The 17,609-nt window shown below is 38.5% G+C and overlaps 4 protein-coding genes and 1 pseudogene across 9 annotated transcripts in view; 4 read left to right on the top strand and 1 right to left on the bottom strand.

The window, feature by feature from the left end:
• Positions 1–1,029, top strand: part of LOC129242847 (serine/arginine repetitive matrix protein 2) — a 38,434-nt gene extending 37,405 nt beyond the window's left edge. For all 6 annotated transcript variants that reach the window (XM_054879723.1, XM_054879724.1, XM_054879722.1 and 3 more), the window contains one exon: positions 435–1,029. In XM_054879723.1, coding sequence (XP_054735698.1) covers positions 435–582 — 148 coding nt within the window. In that variant the 3' untranslated portion in view covers positions 583–1,029. The remainder of the gene's footprint in view (positions 1–434) is intronic.
• A 2,243-nt stretch (positions 1,030–3,272) lies between these two features.
• On the top strand, positions 3,273–8,906 carry LOC129240537 (uncharacterized). The gene is made up of 3 exons (XM_054876398.1): positions 3,273–3,299; positions 8,481–8,629; positions 8,801–8,906. The coding sequence occupies exons 1-3, from the start codon at positions 3,273–3,275 to the stop codon at positions 8,862–8,864; spliced, it is 240 nt and encodes a 79-aa protein (XP_054732373.1). The 3' UTR covers positions 8,865–8,906.
• Positions 8,907–9,465: 559 nt separating this feature from the next.
• LOC129240534 (enoyl-CoA delta isomerase 2-like) lies at positions 9,466–13,851 on the top strand (annotated as a pseudogene).
• Positions 13,852–13,950: 99 nt separating this feature from the next.
• Positions 13,951–15,078, bottom strand: LOC129240757 (cyclin-dependent kinase 1). The gene has a single exon (XM_054876735.1). The coding sequence runs from the start codon at positions 14,942–14,944 to the stop codon at positions 14,045–14,047; it is 900 nt and encodes a 299-aa protein (XP_054732710.1). The 5' UTR covers positions 14,945–15,078; the 3' UTR covers positions 13,951–14,044.
• Positions 15,079–15,200: 122 nt separating this feature from the next.
• LOC129240755 (uncharacterized) overlaps positions 15,201–17,609 on the top strand; it is a 70,846-nt gene continuing 68,437 nt past the window's right edge. Inside the window, exons 1-2 of the mRNA XM_054876733.1 lie at positions 15,201–15,846; positions 16,980–17,548. Coding sequence (XP_054732708.1) covers positions 17,039–17,548 — 510 coding nt within the window. The 5' untranslated portion in view covers positions 15,201–15,846; positions 16,980–17,038. The remainder of the gene's footprint in view (positions 15,847–16,979; positions 17,549–17,609) is intronic.

Raw genomic sequence — 17,609 nt, 5'->3', positions numbered from 1 at the left:
TTTTCACATTTATCTCTGTATACATCTTATTCGTACTTCCATCCAGTAATACATATTCTAAATCCATTGTAGTTTTTCATTGTGCGTTTACTTAAATAAATATATGTAAAAATTTTGTGTGAATGCAATGTCTTCATAAAATCAGCCCTTTTATTTGTTGATATTTATTTTTACCAAAAATCATTTTGTTCAAATTTTTTTCTAGCTCTTTTTTGGTAAGTTCATCTCAATAATTTTGATTTTATTTTGTAATATTTTTTTAATTTGTGCTTCATTTGTTTTCTATAGATAATTGAATCTTATACCCCCTTTTGTAACACTTCATTTTGGTAAGTTTCATTTTTATTACCATTTTGTTTTTTGTTTGATTCTCCATGCAATGATACAATTTAGTTACTAAAATTAATTCGTTTATTGCATTTCTAATTGCCTAGCGCTCGCAAACGTCCGATTCCTTATCACCGAAAAACACCATCGGATGCTTCGAGTTACTGTTCGAGCTGCTATAGTCGCGAAAGTTCGCCACATTCACCATCGCGCTCACCCACGCGCAGCAGCCACAGTCCGTCGACGGCATTTTGAGGTTTAAAGAAGAAACTTATTAAAGTTTTACAAAACATCACCTAAGAGTGCGACTCAGAGGTTAACTGCAACCGTGATGATATGGGTTAGAGAAAACGCTCAAGCTCCAAGCATGAGTAACTAGTTTTGTTAAAGTATGCTGATATTTCGAAAATGATCATAATACTTATTGCATAAGCATAGATACACCACAGAAAGTAAACGCTGCTAGTCAAGGCTTTGTTATTTTTTAAAAGCAATTGTTTTGTTTTATTGAGAATTTGGGTACTACATACACTAATATTTATTAAAATTCACAAAACTTAGATTAAAATGTATAACTAGTTCAGTTTAAAATGTGCATACATAAGTTAAATTCTAATTTAGCGATAAGTCCATTTATTGTAAATTATGTAGAAATAAGTGAACCCTATAATATTGAAAATATACATTATATGTTACAAAGATTACAGTGCGTGTGACATGCAGTTTGTGAGGCAGAGGAGTTTACGAAATTGTTGGCTTAATAAAAACATTTTTTTTTTCTTTTTACTTTTGCAAAGGCTTAAGAGATTACATAGGTTTCGTGGGTTCAAAAAATCAAATTTTTCTACAACATCTCAAAAATGTTATCCTAAATTTTCAAATCGAACCAAAAAGTAGTTTCGGAAATACAGCCTTTGGAAGGTGTGCGCTCCAAGCCACTTTTATTGTTACTCAAAACTTTAAACGCGTTTTTCTCGGAACCGTGTTTTCAAAGTCGGTTGTCAAATGTTCTCGAAAACTACTCAACCGATGGGGCCTTTCGCCTAGAGTTGTTTTCTGGCTATATAATACTATTGTAAAGCCTATCTTGTTATATGGAGCCAAAGTCTGGTGGAACTCACTAGAAAAGAAGACATTGGTGAAGAAGCTGGAGAGAGTTCAGAGGTCGGCACTCATTGGAATCAGTGGGGCGCTTCGAACGACTCCTACTCTGGCGCTCAACGCAATGTTAAATGTGATACCCGTAGACGTCGCAGGCAGAATTGCCGCTACGCGTACCGCAATCAGACTGAGGGGCTGGAGCTATAAGCTCAACCTCACTTATGGGCACTCAAGCATCCTCAGAAACTTCGAGTTCATCTCTCTGTCAACGGATCAGTGTATACCCTCGTTTAGTCCAACCGGAACCTTCTCCACTTATATTCCGTCAAGGGAAGAGTGGACGGAGGGCTACACTTGAGGGCAGGGCCTGGTGAACTTGTTCACGGATGCATCGAAGTTGGAAGGAAAGGTTGGCGGAGGAGTCTTTTGCGAGGAGCTCCCCATCAGACTCAAATTCAGGTTACCGGACCACTGCAGTGTGTTTCAGGCAGAGGTAGCCGCAATCAAGGAGGCAGCTGATTGGCTGCTCAAATGCGTACTAACGGTCAAGAAAGTAAATATTTACTCCGACAGCTAAGCGGCAATAAGGGCCCTCGCGTCTATGATGGTGCATTCGGAATTGGTCAAGGAATGCTTGACCTCGCTTTCGACTGCGTTCGAATTCTTTGACATCAGCCTCATCTGGGTTCCCGGTCACAGCGACATTGCGGGAAACTGTGAGGCGGATGAGCTGGCCAGACAAGGGACATGTGAGGTGATTTCCCCGCGAACGGAGAGAATTGGGATCCCCCTGACTACCTGCGGTCTGCTCCTGGAAAGATGGGCATCGCACCAACTCAGCGAGCGCTGGGCAAGTACCCAAAGTGTAAGGTCGCGAAATCCTTCTGGCCACGTGTGGACCGGAGGCGCTCGGGCGAGCTTCTGAGGCTGACAAAATATCAGCTCTCTAATCTCGTGGGTTCTCTCACAGGACACAATGCGCGTGGAATGCATGCTGTGAGACTTGGGATCACCTCGAGTCCTTTTTGCGCTGGATGTATGGAGGATGAGGTGGAATCATCTCAGCACCTTCTCCTTAGCTGCCCTGCTCTGGCGGGACTAAGATCTAGGCATCTTGGCTCCTCCTTTGCCACGCCTGTTTAGCTGGCGCTGACATTAAAAATTTGATGAATTTCATCAGTAGCATAAAGCGGTCGACGCAAATATAGTCATCGTTCGTAATCCGCACGCTCCTAATCATCGCAGCACCCCCTCTCCCCGCCCTCTACCCGCATCCCATCGGTCTTTCTCTCTCGCCTGACCCCCTTCATAATGGTATCACAAAGGACGAATCTTTCTTCGTCCAAGTGTGCCCATTCCCTGGGCAACCATACCAACCTAACCTAACCTACTCAACCGATGAAATTTTACACAGATGTTCGAGATACAAATTACTCGTGCTTGAACGAAGAATTTGTTTTTCAATTACAACTATTTAAAAAAAAAAAAATGTCAAGCAAATTTGACCGAAATTTTCATTTTTTTGGAAAAATGTCTGCTAAAATTCCAATTTTTACTTTTTTTCCTTCCTTCGTTCAAGCACAAGTTTATGATCTTAACTAAAACACTTATTTTTGTTTTTTTCAATTTCTTTCAAAAATGCGAGGAGTTAAAAGCAAATTTGGATGCTATCTATGGGGACGCTTCGCCATCTATGACCACAGTTAGATACTGGTTCAACGTATTTAAACGTGGACGAACATCCGTTTTTTATGAGGAGCGACCAGGACGCCCGGCTGACGTGGTTACCGAGGAAATCATTCAAAAAGTCCACGACATGATTCTCGCTGCTCGCTGATCGACAAATGAAGGTGCGCGAAGTACCAGAGGACGTAGGTGTATCGACCGGAACGGCAATTACACCGGACCGGAATACCTCGGAACCTGGCATCAGTCAAATGCAATTCTTACAATGGCTGGTGTCAGTTTCGGAGATGTTCCGGCCTGCGCACCACCCGCAACCGCCCCCGTGGCGCGGCCGCCCACCACCAACAGGCCGCAACAGCTACAGCGGAATGTACAGCAGGCCCAACGTAGGCAACCCTACGCGTCCCTCACCCACCGTGTTACTACCACCTTACCAAGAAACTTTAAGTCACCTGCTGCCCGGCAGGATATCACCCTAACATAGGTGCGCTCCTCAGAGGTGAAAACCGATTGGTCGTAGGTGACTTTAATGCGCATCACGATCTTTGGCATTAAAGCCTGCCAAACCATCATAGGGGACAACTACTGGCAGAGCAGATAGACGATTCGACATTCAGCATTGTGAACGACGCCGCCCCCACCAGGGTAGTGGGCAATTGCAGTAGCTCGCCTGACATAACATTTTCATTTTCATTTATTGCCCAAAATCATTTTAACATAGCAGTTTACAAATTTATGATAAAATTAGATTATTTAGCGTTATCCTGACATAACAATTGCTAGCGCTGGTCTGATAGATAGCATAACCTGGCGACTTATGCTATCGCTTGCATCCAATCAGTTGCCCATTATCGTCTCCATTGAGAGCCCTGCCGACTTCGTTTCCGCGAATCACCGATCCTATTTTAACTTTAAAAAAGCTAATTGGGTCGGCTTTGCAGAATTCACTGAAGACACCTTCGCCGCTCTTCCCATCCCCACCGATGTGAGCGCAGGCGAACGCGCATTCCGCAAGGTGCTCACAGCTGCTCCGGCTCGCTTCATCCCTGCAGGAAGGCTCAAGGACACTCGTCCTATTTTCCCAGCCGAAGCAGTCAGCTTGGCAAACGAGCGTGATCACCTACGCCAGGTCGATCCCGGGGATCCGCGCACAAGGGATCTCAATCTGGAGATCCAACAACTGGTAGATCAACATAAGCGGACCAAACGGTTCGAGCATCTGAAGGCCTGCAAACTTCCCGCTGGTGGGAATAAGCTCTGGTCCACCATTAGGTCTTTGTCGAACCCGGCGAAGCACAACGACAAGGTGGCAATCACCTTCAACGGTTGTATTGTACTTCGTCGGACCCAAAGCAATGCGCAAGCTACTTTAGCCGACTGTTTACACTGTGAGGAATCTCCAACTTACCTCCGCAAAGTCCACGGCTACCCTTTTTACCACCTGGACAAAAGAGGTCAAACTGCCTCTGATGGTAAAAGTCGATGACACACCAATTCCGACGGTATATAGAATCCCAAAATTTTGGGTGTAACCTTCGACAGTTTGCTCTCGTACTCTGCGCACACAACCGCAATTTCTTCTAAAGTCCAAAATCGCAACAAGGTCCTCAAATCGCTTTCCGGCAGCACTTGGGGCAAATACAAAGAACTGTTGCTATCGACATTTAAGGCAATTGGCCGGCCGGTTCTAAACTATTCTGCGCCTGTCTGGTCGCCTGGAACTAGTGGCACGCAGTGGATAAAGCTTCAGGCATGCTAAAACACTGCCATTCGAACAGCGACCGGTTGCCTCCTGATGTCACCTGTAAAGGTGCATAAAAAACTGCTCAGCAAGCAGTTCCTATTAGGGTGCTATCGTGGTAGCAAACACCGCCTAATAGGCACGTCAGGAGACCTCTTTTATACTATACCGATGAGATCCAGAACAAAACTGACAGAAATCTACTGGACCAGACAGTGTTCAGACATTCACCGGAAAACCGTCACCACCTTCTTAAGCTCCCGTCCTGTGAATGCCGTAATCGGAGTCCAACCACCACCTATTGCAGATGAAGAGCTCCAGCTTCCCGTGAGACACGCGTAACACTTGCACAATTACGTTCTGGATACTGTAGCAGGTTAAACTCCTACTTATCCAGAATTGACCCCGACATACCAAACATATGTCCGACATGTGAAGGTACCCCGCACTACACTAACCACCTTTTCACACACCCTTTAAAACCTACTCATCTAGCATCCTTCTCCCTCTGGACTCAACGCGTCGAAACATCATGTTTCCTGGACCTACCTTTGGATGAGCCAGACGAAGATGGTTGATGATATACTCTTCACTGACGGGGCTTCTCTTACCGCTACAACAACAAAAACAGCAACACTACTTAATTAAAGCCCCATTAGTTTATACTAAAAAAATATCAAAAAAATGTTCGATAAAAATGAGGAATTACAGCTCATTTCACGTAATGTAAAAGACAGCCATCCTATTGAACTACTTAGCCGAAAAGCCAGTTAAAGTAGAACTTTTCATGTTTTTTTATAGCAAAGTACGAAGTGCCAAAGTACACGCATTTACCCAAAAGTGGAAGAGGCCCAGGTCCTTTTATAAAATTTACATAAGTGCTGAGTTTCGCAAAAGTATCTGAACCTTTTCTAGAGGTATAGCTTGTAATATCATACGGATGGAGGGAAAGTTATATGTTATGTATAAAAAATATCTATGGAATATAAAAAAATGGGGCTTTATCCGATTTTAATGATATTTATGTCAAATCTAAACGATGTGTGGTGCAATACTTGGATCAGAGTTAGGCGAGTGTTTATTTTTTCACTATTTGTACAATGTAATTTTACTTAATTTATAATAGAGAAATCAGGTATATATATATGCCTAGACGTATATAATATAGAAATAAACTAGAAAATTTTGTATTTTTATTCATTTATTATATTCTAAAATGTTTGATATTGTTTATTTGTAAGATGTCTGGCAGCACTTCCGCTTGTTGAAATAACCAAAATAGGACAATTCTCAATTTTACAAATTTTTAATTCCAATAACTTAAAAACTATAACCCCGCGACCGGTGAGGTTTTCACTTTTAGATAGTATAATACCCCTCTAGCCCCCCTTATAATACTTTTTTTTTAATTTTCCCCTGTTTTCTTCCATTAGAACATCTTCCAAACAGACAATGTTTGGATGCTTCAGCTCTCTTAATAGCGATATCTCCCTTATGGCTGTTGATGGTATTCCTTCATCGTCAGACTCCAGCCGAATTTTTGTCATCGCTACTATTTGCCCTTATAGGGAATTACGTTGCTTCATCAAATAATGACACTCTATTTTTGTAGTTTTAAATATTTAATTTTTATTTAGTTCTCTACTGTAGGATACCACGTTGCTTCGTATACGCTATAAAACGGAAAGAATGAGAAATAACCGAATATCTACAAATTCAATAGATAGGTTTCATATATAAAAAGAGCAGAACAAAAGATAAAGTATTATAGTTTCTTCTCTTTTTAATCATTGTATTTTTGCTTCAGTTCGTTAACCCACTGTGTTGCTTATTAATGTAGTTTAAGAGAAATAAAAGAAAGAATTAATTCAACAGTCCTGCTACTCGATTGCGGCCCCTATAAACCGCGCCGTATGTGCCTTCACCAATCTTTTCAATTTTCTCAAAGTCTTCCATTTTTAACGACGTGAATAAATTTCTGCGAGCCGAACTTATGTTTAAAACAATAAACCTGGCTTAAAACAAATGTGAAATAAAATTTTCAATTTGCCAAGACAAATTTCGCCCTTACTCTATTGGAAAATAATGGGAAAACACATCTTTCACACATGCAACCCTGAATTAAAGGAGCATCCTAAGGCGAATTTATTACAGGGATGGCATCCACATATGACTAAAAACATACAATATATGGAGTTGTTTTTGGTTTTGGTTTTCCATCAAGGCGATTTACTTGAGCAAAAAAATAAGATAAACGTAAATAAATTTGTTGAAGCTTCGCATTTAAATTGTCTATTACTTTCAATTATGTTGTATTTTTGTTTGTGGTGCTGTGATGTGTATGTAAGTGCAGGTAAGCAATGGAATACTTACCTCTACTTTCACTTAGATAAAATTTCTTCCTATGCGCAGCGCCGGCTATGAGGATTTCACAAAGCTACAGACTTGCCAAAATACTGCCATTCGGACAGCGACCGGTTGCCTCCTGATGCCCCCTATTCAACACCTTCACAACGAGGCACAGATGCTCCCTGTAATGGAGCACAATAAACTGCTAAGCAAGCAGTACCTGCGGGGGTGCTACCGTAGGTATCACCCTTGCAGACACCTGCTTGAGCCAGAGCCGTCTCCTAGGCGCGTCAGAAGACACCTTTCAAACTATACCGACGAGATGCTGAAAAATCTACTGGACCAGACAGTATTTAGACAGTCAATAAACGACATTCACCGGGAGAGACCGTCACCACCTTCTAAAGCTCCTGCCCTGTGAATGCCGTAATCGGAGATCAACCACCACCTATTGCAGATGAAGAGCTCCACCTCCCCCCTGGAGACACGCGTAACACCGGCACAACTACGTTCTGGATACTGTAGCAGGTTAAATTCCTACTTATCCAGAATTGACCGCGACATATCAAACATATGTCCGGCATGACACTTACCATCTCTTCACATGCCTCCTAAACCTACTCATCTCACACTCCTCTCCCTCTGGACCCAACCTGTCAAAACAGCATATTTCCTGGGCCTACCTTTAGATGAACCAGACGAAGACGACCGGTAATATACCCTACACCGACGGGGCTTGTATTACTGTTAAAACAACAACAACAAGGATTTCATACAATTACATGCACCAAATATTAACTCGGAATTCGAGAGTCAATTAAGGCTATATGCTGCTAGCTTAGCTGCCGAAAAGCTATTTGACAAAGGGATGCTATCGACTTTACTTGCGTAAGTGTTGAACTCATTTAGGAGAAGGTTATATGTTTATTTTCTATGTATATTTTCATTTTGGTATACATTTTTAGATGCAGAACTAATCCTTACGCTACCTTGACATTATTCTTTCTCGAGTTGTACATCAAACACAGCCGATTTCAAGAAACCCATGCACGGTAATACCACCTATACTCATTCTTGAAACTTATATTTATCACATAAGCATATATATTATATTATATTTTTTTTTCCTGAAGGCAATGGCAAGCCATTTTCATATTCAGTTTTATTTTACTTTTGAAATTGTTTCATTCAAACTCGCTCGCCAAAACTAAGCAACGGCAAGCCTGCAAATAATATATTTTCATTACCATCTTCTTATTGTTTTCCATACTTATAGCGATTAGCAGAGGAAGAGGAGAAACGTTTAGCTAATGCAACACCTGAAGAAAAGTTAGCTGAAAAACTGCGCTGCAAACTGGCGCAATACAAAGAGTCGCCACATTTCCCAGTTCGTTTAAGATTTAGTGTGTACCATATGTGTGAGTTGTAAGTGCTTGTAGATATGAAAAAAATCAGATATACAATACATCTACGTTTGCGGTATTTTAATTCACAACATTTTGCGGTTAACAAAATGAATGCAATAATGGGCTCGAGTGTATTTCTATCTCATTTTTAATTTGCAATTTTTACTTGTGTAATTCTCTATTTTCATAGGATATTGATGGCTATCAGAAATACTTTACCGACTATGCAGAAGACTTCATGTAAATACTGTTGAGATGCGCATACCATATTGCATAAAGAAATGTTTGCTTAATGTTTTATTGTTAAAAATTGAAATAGTACATATAAATTCTAATAGATTGTTATAACCTACATCTAAAACTGCACATTTAAAATTTTTAAATAACAACTTTGGTTGTGAATTCATTTTATATAATTATACTTTATTAAATATGTAAAAAAGAAAAAATTGCATTTTTTTACAGTTTTTGCGACGTCTGTTGAAACCGTTTAAAATTCACTAAGAACACCATGGAAATGTTGCTGTGACGATAGCTATTTGTTTTTTATAAGTATTAGTTGTTGCTTCTATAACAGTGTAGAATGTCAGTTTCTGGCTAAATATACGAGCCTTAAATCCAAGTCGTATTGCATTTTGAAAACGTGTAAACCAGTCTTTCATTCAGCATTATTATCATGATAATAGGCCGTAACCAACCAACCAACCAGGCCGTACCGATACAGGCCTGTATGATGTCTTCTAAATCATACGTTCCCACGACAGTCGGTTCTACGTAACCGGAACGACCCGGATTTATATCCGGCCAGGGGCTGTCACTTCAGCAGCATTCCTTGTATATGCACGGGGAATGTTTATGTTACAACAACAACAATGTCTTCTAAATCTGTGAGCATGTATCATACGATATAAAACACATATGTACATATGATTAATTAAACCTATTATTGGAACTAAATATTAATTATGTAATTTCAATACGTGCAACAAAAGACCTGGTTTGTAACATTGCGCAATTTATTTCGTGTGCTATTTTCACATCTTCAAATAAGCGATTGTTTGACGAATAAGTAAAACAGTTCTGGGAAATTCGCTAACGTTTTTATTGCAAATTCCAAACGTTGTAGTCATTATATAGCCAATGCGGAATAAAACCGTTGAAACTTAGCAGCTTGCTTACCACAGTTTTATTGCCATGAGGCAAATCTAAATTGTAGGAAAAATCGTATAGCAAAGAACATTTTTGTTTAGAAATTACTGCCAAGTGATTTTATTGTTACCACGCCCATGCTTCATTGGCGTCTTCATCGGTGGTGCGCATATATATGATGCGGTTAGACCGTTCCCATATGGAAAGAGGTGATAATTCGAAACCAGTAATCAGCTTCAATGCAGCAGTACATACGCCACAGCCAGATAAATTTGTCGCCAATTCTTGTGGACCTGCTTTAACAAATACTTGTACAGTATGCAAAATTCGTATTAGTACACCCTCTTACAAATAAAAATACCACGTATATTTTCAAATTTACTTTAAAGCAATTGATTTCAATCGTAGTGCGGTATTATATAAAAAAATAGAATAATAACAAAAACTCCGAAACATTTGCATAGAATTGAAAAAAAATAGCTTTAGTAGCAGTGTAGCTATTTCTACTGCAGGCAAAATTCGTATTAGTACACTTAGGATGCGTTGAATTTGTAAACAATTTGTTGGCATTTACCGTTATTTTCGAAACGATTGTGTTAAACATTCAATGTTTAACCGTGGGTAGTTGCGTTTTAGTAGCCATTTGTTGAAGTTCGCTGAGTTAGTTTGCAATGTCGCCTAAAGTAAGTGAATTATCAAACGAAACTAGGAGATTAACACGTTGACTTTCAATGGCGCCGCGCCGGGCAATGGGTGCCGGCGCATTGTTTTTGGTGTGGTGGTGATGCACACTTGCGGCGCTGTGTGATAACCAGCAAATTTCGCTCGGCAGTCAACGTGTTAATAATAAATATGAACAAAAACGGAAAGTCTTTACACGAAATTGCGAGAACATTGCAGGAAAGTGTGTCTAGAATACAAAACGTAGTCAAAATTTATAGAGACAGTGGAAGGATTGACAAAAAGCTTCGAAATGTGAACAGGGGAAAGCTTGGACAGAGGCACAAGACTTATTTGAAACGCCTTATCAGAAAAGATCCCACCGTCAGTGGAGTTTCACTAGCTGCAGAACTAGAAAAATACTTTGCTATCAAAGTTACACCTCAAACAGTGCGCAATTGTGTAAAAGAATTGGGATTTAGAAGCAGAACTGCGGTTAGAAAACTGTATGTAAGCTCAGTCAATAGAAGAAAGCGTGTTATATTCGCCAGGCAATATTTGAACAAAAATATGCGGTTTCGGAAAAGGGTAATTTTTTCGGACGAGTGTAAAAATGTCCGATGGACGCATAAAAATTTGGAGAGAGTGTAATAATAGCCTTCAAAAACGAAATCTGCATCCTTCTTTCAAGCACGGTGGTGGTTCTCTGATGGTATGGGGATGTTTCGGGGCAAACGGAGTAGGAAAGTTGCATTTTATTGATGGAATTATGACTGCGAGGCAATATAGTGATATTTTAAAAAAGAATCTACGCAAAAGTGCCAAAAAATTGGGTTGCAAAAAAAAAATTTATATTCCAACAAAATAACGACCCTAAGCACACGGAGTTGGATACAAGGTTATGGATCCTTTATAACTGTCCAAATTATCTCAAAACACCACCACAAAGCCCGGATATTAATCCCATAGAAAATTTATGGTCGATTTTCAAAAAGCAACTGAAACATCATCAAATAAGGAACCGAGAACATTTAAAAAAAGTCCTCAAATCAGAGTGGAAGAAGATTTCTCCAAATCTCACAAAAAAATTAGTGGAATCTATGCCGAAGAGATTGTCTGCTGTTCTAAGGCAACGAGGGTATCCTACAAAATATTAATTTTCTGAACTATCTTTTATTTACTCTTTAAATCATTAAAAAAACATGTGTACTAATACGAATTTTGTTTCTGTGAAAAGTGTTAATTTTTTTCTTTCTTATTTTTTTTTTTTGCAATTCAATACTATTTATGAGTGGCTTTGTTATTTCGCCTTATTTTAGTTAATTATCTATAAAATAAAACGGTTTCAAGCATTTGTTTTAAAACTAATTTGAAAATATACGTGGTTTTTTTATTTATAAGGGGGTGTACTAATACGAATTTTGCATACTGTACGTCTTTTCTTTTTTCCACTCGCACCAGCAAACGTACATAATCTTCAATTATGAAATAAAAAATAAATAAAATAATGCGCTGGCAAGTGCCAAGTAACCAATCACCAAATATAAAATTGAACGAGACAAGCCATCTGTGTATTAAAAATAGATAAAATATTAAGGGGTTATATACCTTGTGTTTTTCAAAAATATCAAAATAAATTTTATTTCTTTATCGTAAAGTACAATCCCTTGAGAACATTTTCCAAAAATTTCATAGAGATCTGAGCAAATGCTTTTGCGGTGGACGCGATTGCAAAAAAAGTATTCAACCGATTTTTATAATTTTTTTTTTAAACTGTTCGTAATTGATGTCGCCTCTTAGTGAACGATCAACTTTTTATGTATAAATTTTTATTTTGCAGATATGAATTTTTTAATGCCAATTTTAGGACGGTAGAAGTGGAGTTTTTTAAAAACATGTTCCTATTTTCACAAAAATCAAAATATTTAATATATTGATCGTTCACTAAGAAGATATAACCCTATACTAATGAAATCTTTTCGATTTTTTGATTTCAGTTGACTTGGTGGACTTGAATCGCGTCCACCGCAAGCCTCTTCCAAAAAAAGGGTCTTGGGGGAAAACGCCATAACTCCGCCATTTTTAAATATTTTTACACAAACAAAGCCTTTTTTTTTCTTTAAACATTGTAATATCCAATAATAAAAACTTTTATACAATAAAATTATTGCTACATATCTTTAAAAAAAACCCAACTTTCGCTAATTTCACCGGACTACAAGGTATATAACCCCTTAATACGTAGAAGTATTTGCAATATTAAACTTGTCTGACAATGGTAGTTAGGGGTAGTAGGGTATTCGACAATTTGTAAATATTCTCATCAGCCTTCAAATTGGGCGCGTAAAGCACCACGGCAGTATACAATCCTTTCGCATTAAAGTAGACACGAACTAAAGATGATATATGATAATTGCCATCATTCGAATAAATGCGACCTAAATCAAGCGGTGGATAGAACACTACCCACAAAATCAGTTAAAGCTTTTTTAACTAAACGTAAATTAATATTTTACTTCCAATGATGCAGCGGTGCTTTTGCTTACAGAGGTGTCTGATATCCAGCCCATTACAAAATACGATTTTTATATAAATTTTATATTATTTCAATCAAAATATGCAACGTAAACACGTAAGCACGAATGTAAACACACGAATTTAAACAACAAATCTGATAAGTGCCTTAATTTTTTGTCCTAAATGAATTCTGGCGCTGGTAAATGGATCACGTGTTGGTATTGGAGCCACACTAACGGTGCTATCTGACCTAGCGTGAAGCTCATCAACAGTAAGAATTTAAGTATTCGATCATTAATGCCTTAACTTTTGTCGTTTAAATTTTCATTCCTATTTTTTAACGGGCTTTAACAAATTGGGTATTGGGCCGGAAGCTTGTTCATCTTACTTGTTCCCATATAACTCGGTCGCTCCAAAGAAAACGAGATGTTATTGAGGTCAGGAGGCTTACCATTATAACTTTGTATCTAAAGTATACTCTGAATTGAATTGAGCCCACTGAATTGAATTCAAATAAATAGATAATTAACTATTTGCATTCGGTGGTCTTGGCTGGTGCCATTTGGCCGATATTTTGTTCCATACGTAATTGAGCCATACCAAAGTTATCATAATAAAGAGAAATGACAAGATTTTCCTAAAAAAATTGTATTTTATTCAAAATCAACACCGGCCCTTGAAACTTAACCACCTTTCATTTGGCCAAAGATAAAGGAGTTTTCTGAGTTATCTTCGGATGCATTGCGAATTTCTAAATCACTTGTGCGAATGCATGAACGAGATGCATTGTACCGAGCAATGATTGCTGAAACCGATGAATTTTACCAACGATTTTTTCAAAGAATAGTTTACGAATGCTATTTGGAATTAATTGCCATAACTATAAAACCCGCACTTTTCAAGTACTATAGTTAACACCGCATTCCATTTGTGAAGTAAGGTATCACAATTTTAGTATACCACGGAGGTACACTATATACCAAAGGTGTGTTAAGGATAAGTAAAAGCTTGTCGTATGTTGAATTATATGTATATATATTAATTTAATTTCTGAAGTAAACATTTACATTAATATAAAGGTAAAAAAATAGTAGTATGTTTAAAATACCTAATTTTCATTGTTTTTAATTTTCAACTTAAACCCGTCAAAATATGGATGCTCAAGAATGTCTTTAGCAGAAATACGATGTACAGGATCATAAATAAGCATTTTCTGAATCAAGTCTATGCCTCGTTCATTCAAATTTTTTAACTGGTTAGTAAGCTGATTTGTCGACCAACATGGAAAGGTACTTTTATAATCTGGTAAAGTTGTTACTCCAGGCCACGTTTCCTCAGTTGGTGTCTTTAAGATTCTGAATATCCGGAAAAGTTGATCAATTTCTGAGTCGCCTTGAAAAAGCGGTTTCCTTGTAGACATTTCAGCGAATATGCAACCAATGGACCAAACGTCCACTGGACAAGAGTATCGTTGTGAACCCAATAAAACTTCTGGTGCTCTGTACCAGAGAGTAACAATTTCATGGGTGTAGATGCGAACTGGGATACCAAAAGAACGACCAAGTCCAAAGTCCGCTACCTTTATTACACCCTGTTTATCAATAAGCAAATTTTGAGGCTTCAGATCTCGATGAAGAACTCTACGTCGGTGACAGAATAAAATTGCACTTGTTATTTGATACAAATAACTCCGCACCAACTCAGTTTCCATTGGTTTTCCTGGCGGCAACGTATCCATATATTTCTTTAAATCCATAGATAAAAATTCAAAGATTAGGTATAACCTGTTTTCTTCCATTAGAACATCTTCCAAACAGACAATGTTTGGATGCTTCAGCTCTCTTAACAACGATATCTCCCTTATGGCTGTCGATGGTATTCCTTCATCGTCAGACTCCAGGCGAATTTTTTTCATCGCTACTATTTGTCCTGTTACACGATTGCGTCCCTTATAAACCACGCCGTATGTGCCTTCACCAATCTTTTCTATTTTCTGAAAGTCTTCCATTTTTAACGACGTGAATAAATTTCTGCGAGACGAACTTATGTTTAAAACAATAAACCTGGCTTAAAACAAAAGTGAAATAAAATTTTCAATCAGCCAAGACAAATTTCGCGCTCACTTATACTGGAAAATAATGGAAAACACACCTTTCACACATGCAACCCTGAATTAAACGAGCATTCTTCTGTCGCCATTTTTACCGCTTTCCAATGCGCAAATCCCTTTCGCTCGCATAGAATTGTCGGTCATGAGTCGTTCGTTTATCTCGCTTGTACATTCTTCACATTTGATGTAAATCGCTGGCCGCACTAGGCACCTAAAGTGGCAAGAACGTGAATGTGTGAATTTACCAAAACGAAGGAAGAGGAAAAGAAATAATTTTTTCCTCAAGTGAAACTTTGAGTGTGGAAATTAAACGAAAACTGAACTAAATCTGCAGTTTCGATAAAATATTGAAGTCAGAATTCTAGTGCAAAATTGAATATTTTGAATTGTAATGTATGGTGAAGTGTGCGAAAGATTGAGGCATATCCATTGCTAATTAAAGTGTGAAAAGAAAATAAAAGGTGCTGTAGTAACAATAGGGAAGCAGGCAGTAGAAAAATCGTGGTCGTTGTTCTAGTATCAGTGAGCAGAATCAGAGCCCAGGTCAGAAAAAAGAGACATTAATTACAGAGCTGTTGAAACAGCGTGGCGAGGTTGGTTGGTAGCGGTAGACTACGAAACTGGCGACAGTCGGATCGAGGAGTTGAAGTAATACATTCAGCTGCACTTGGAACTAAACTCTTAATTGTTACGCGATCAAGACGACCAAACATAGTCCAGAGCCGAGTTTTGGAAAGCAGAGTGCGGGAAGTGCTTGGCTGTTGGCTCGCAAGTAAATAAAATAAAATGAAAATCTGAAGGTGCGTACTAAACAAAGACGATTTTTTTTTGTAAATAATAATAAGAGCGAATGTGTGGCGCAAAGCCTGTAATATCGGTTTGTATTTGTCGTTAAAAGTGCCACACAGGCAGGCTGCGTTAATTCGCAACACACATATACACAGGCCTAGGAAAATTGAATAAACACGCCGCAAACTTTTCGTCACGCCACTGGCATGATTGTCTGCTGTGCAGTTCAAATCACTACAATCTCGCTACATTATGAACTCTCATTTCGTTATTACTTTAAAAACATTCTGGAACCTATCCATTGGGATAAAAATTGCAAAAAAAATTTATACCAAGTGAATTTTTAGGTTATGTTACACAGATGAATTATTTTTGGAGTGCATTAGCTTTTTCTTGTGGTTATTCGCATTGGTCACAAGCGAATAAGCGAATGTAAAGTTAGCATATATTAGAATACATTAGACAAAAGTAAAATCACCAACTTTCCTGATTCGCTATTTATTATGCGAAAGGTTTCATTAAAGCAAATGTAGTACCGGCCGGTGAACATAGGTCAGATTTAATGTTTTGCAATGCATTAGGAAAAGTTATTCCTTTACATACTTAAGGTAACAACGCGCGTACATATGTATGGAGCTAAATATAAACATCTTCTGGTTTAGACTTTAAGTTTAAAATAATGACTACAGATATTTTAGCTCCAAGTTCGCGTCCGGCCTGAATTATATAAAGATAATGATGATTGCAGTTGTTGTGACAGACTAAAAGTCACTATAAATTTTTGTGGACAACAACTGAAGTTGCAGTTCTTGGCCATATTTCTATCTTCAACAGTAGAGTGCAAATCATTGGTACAGCGTAACAAAAACAAAAACTCCTTTCTCAGTTTTTTTAGGCGAGGGACTGGTAGCTCTTCTAGGACTTAGGGTTAGATGCAAAGTGTGAACATCTAAAAATTCGGTGCATCAGAATTACACTATGTACATATGTATATACACACGTGTGTTTAAGTTGTATCTACATAAATACAACTTAAACACATAAGTCAAGATTCAAGATCAAGACTTGAGGAAACTAACATCATATTAATGCTTATATATATTAGTAATCATTGTTTGAGAAATTGCACCACTTTATTTTTCAGCCCTAAAAGTATAATACTAAACGTGAACAGTGAAAAAGCCAGGGCTTATTTGATACAAAATGGAATCGCAATCGACAACCATCATTAAGAACCCTAATAACAACCATTCTGACAACTACAATTTAACCCAACAACAACCATCGCTACAAAACAACAATCTTGCTGTTACCGCACAGCCATTTACTCCGGCTTCCCTTAATAGCAATGGCAACAGTTCAAGCAACAATAATTTGACTGGTCAACAGACTAATAATGCAATCGCGCCCGCCCAATCCTATACACCTGTGCCAGCTGCCGCTACTGCTTCATTGCATAGTGGTGGTGCCACCTCAGCAGGGCATCCTATCTATAATCAGGCTATGCATTCCTCGAATGTGTTTGTACCAGCGCCAGGTGTTCATCAAGCTGGGCCAATGTATGCAGCTATGATGCCCGCGCAACTTCCCAGTAATGTCTACGTAAACAATGTTACCGCCAATGTGAATCTGCATGGATGGACACATGCGGTACCAACGTACATACCGGGTGGAGCGCAACACTACATCCACGGTGATGTACCCTCTGATCAGGTAGTTAAATGGTCGTTTTATACTTTAATCAAATATTTGTAAAAAACAACCACTGTTTTTC

The sequence above is a fragment of the Anastrepha obliqua genome, chromosome 3, assembly GCF_027943255.1.
Source record: "Anastrepha obliqua isolate idAnaObli1 chromosome 3, idAnaObli1_1.0, whole genome shotgun sequence".
NCBI classification, from domain to species: domain Eukaryota; kingdom Metazoa; phylum Arthropoda; class Insecta; order Diptera; family Tephritidae; genus Anastrepha; species Anastrepha obliqua.
Note: the sequence above shows the minus strand (reverse complement) of the source record. Positions and strands in the feature narration are given on the sequence as shown.

Bases quoted from the DNA above. Each gene is read 5' to 3' on its own strand.
- LOC129240757 (XM_054876735.1), bottom strand. From the start codon at position 14,944: ATGGAAGACTTTCAGAAAATAGAAAAGATTGGTGAAGGCACATACGGC.
- LOC129240537 (XM_054876398.1), top strand. From the start codon at position 3,273: ATGAAGGTGCGCGAAGTACCAGAGGAC. The intron at 3,300-8,480 runs GTAGGTGTATCG...CCATACTTATAG, and splicing joins TGCGCGAAGTACCAGAGGAC to CGATTAGCAGAGGAAGAGGA. The intron at 8,630-8,800 runs GTAAGTGCTTGT...CTATTTTCATAG, and splicing joins GTGTACCATATGTGTGAGTT to GATATTGATGGCTATCAGAA.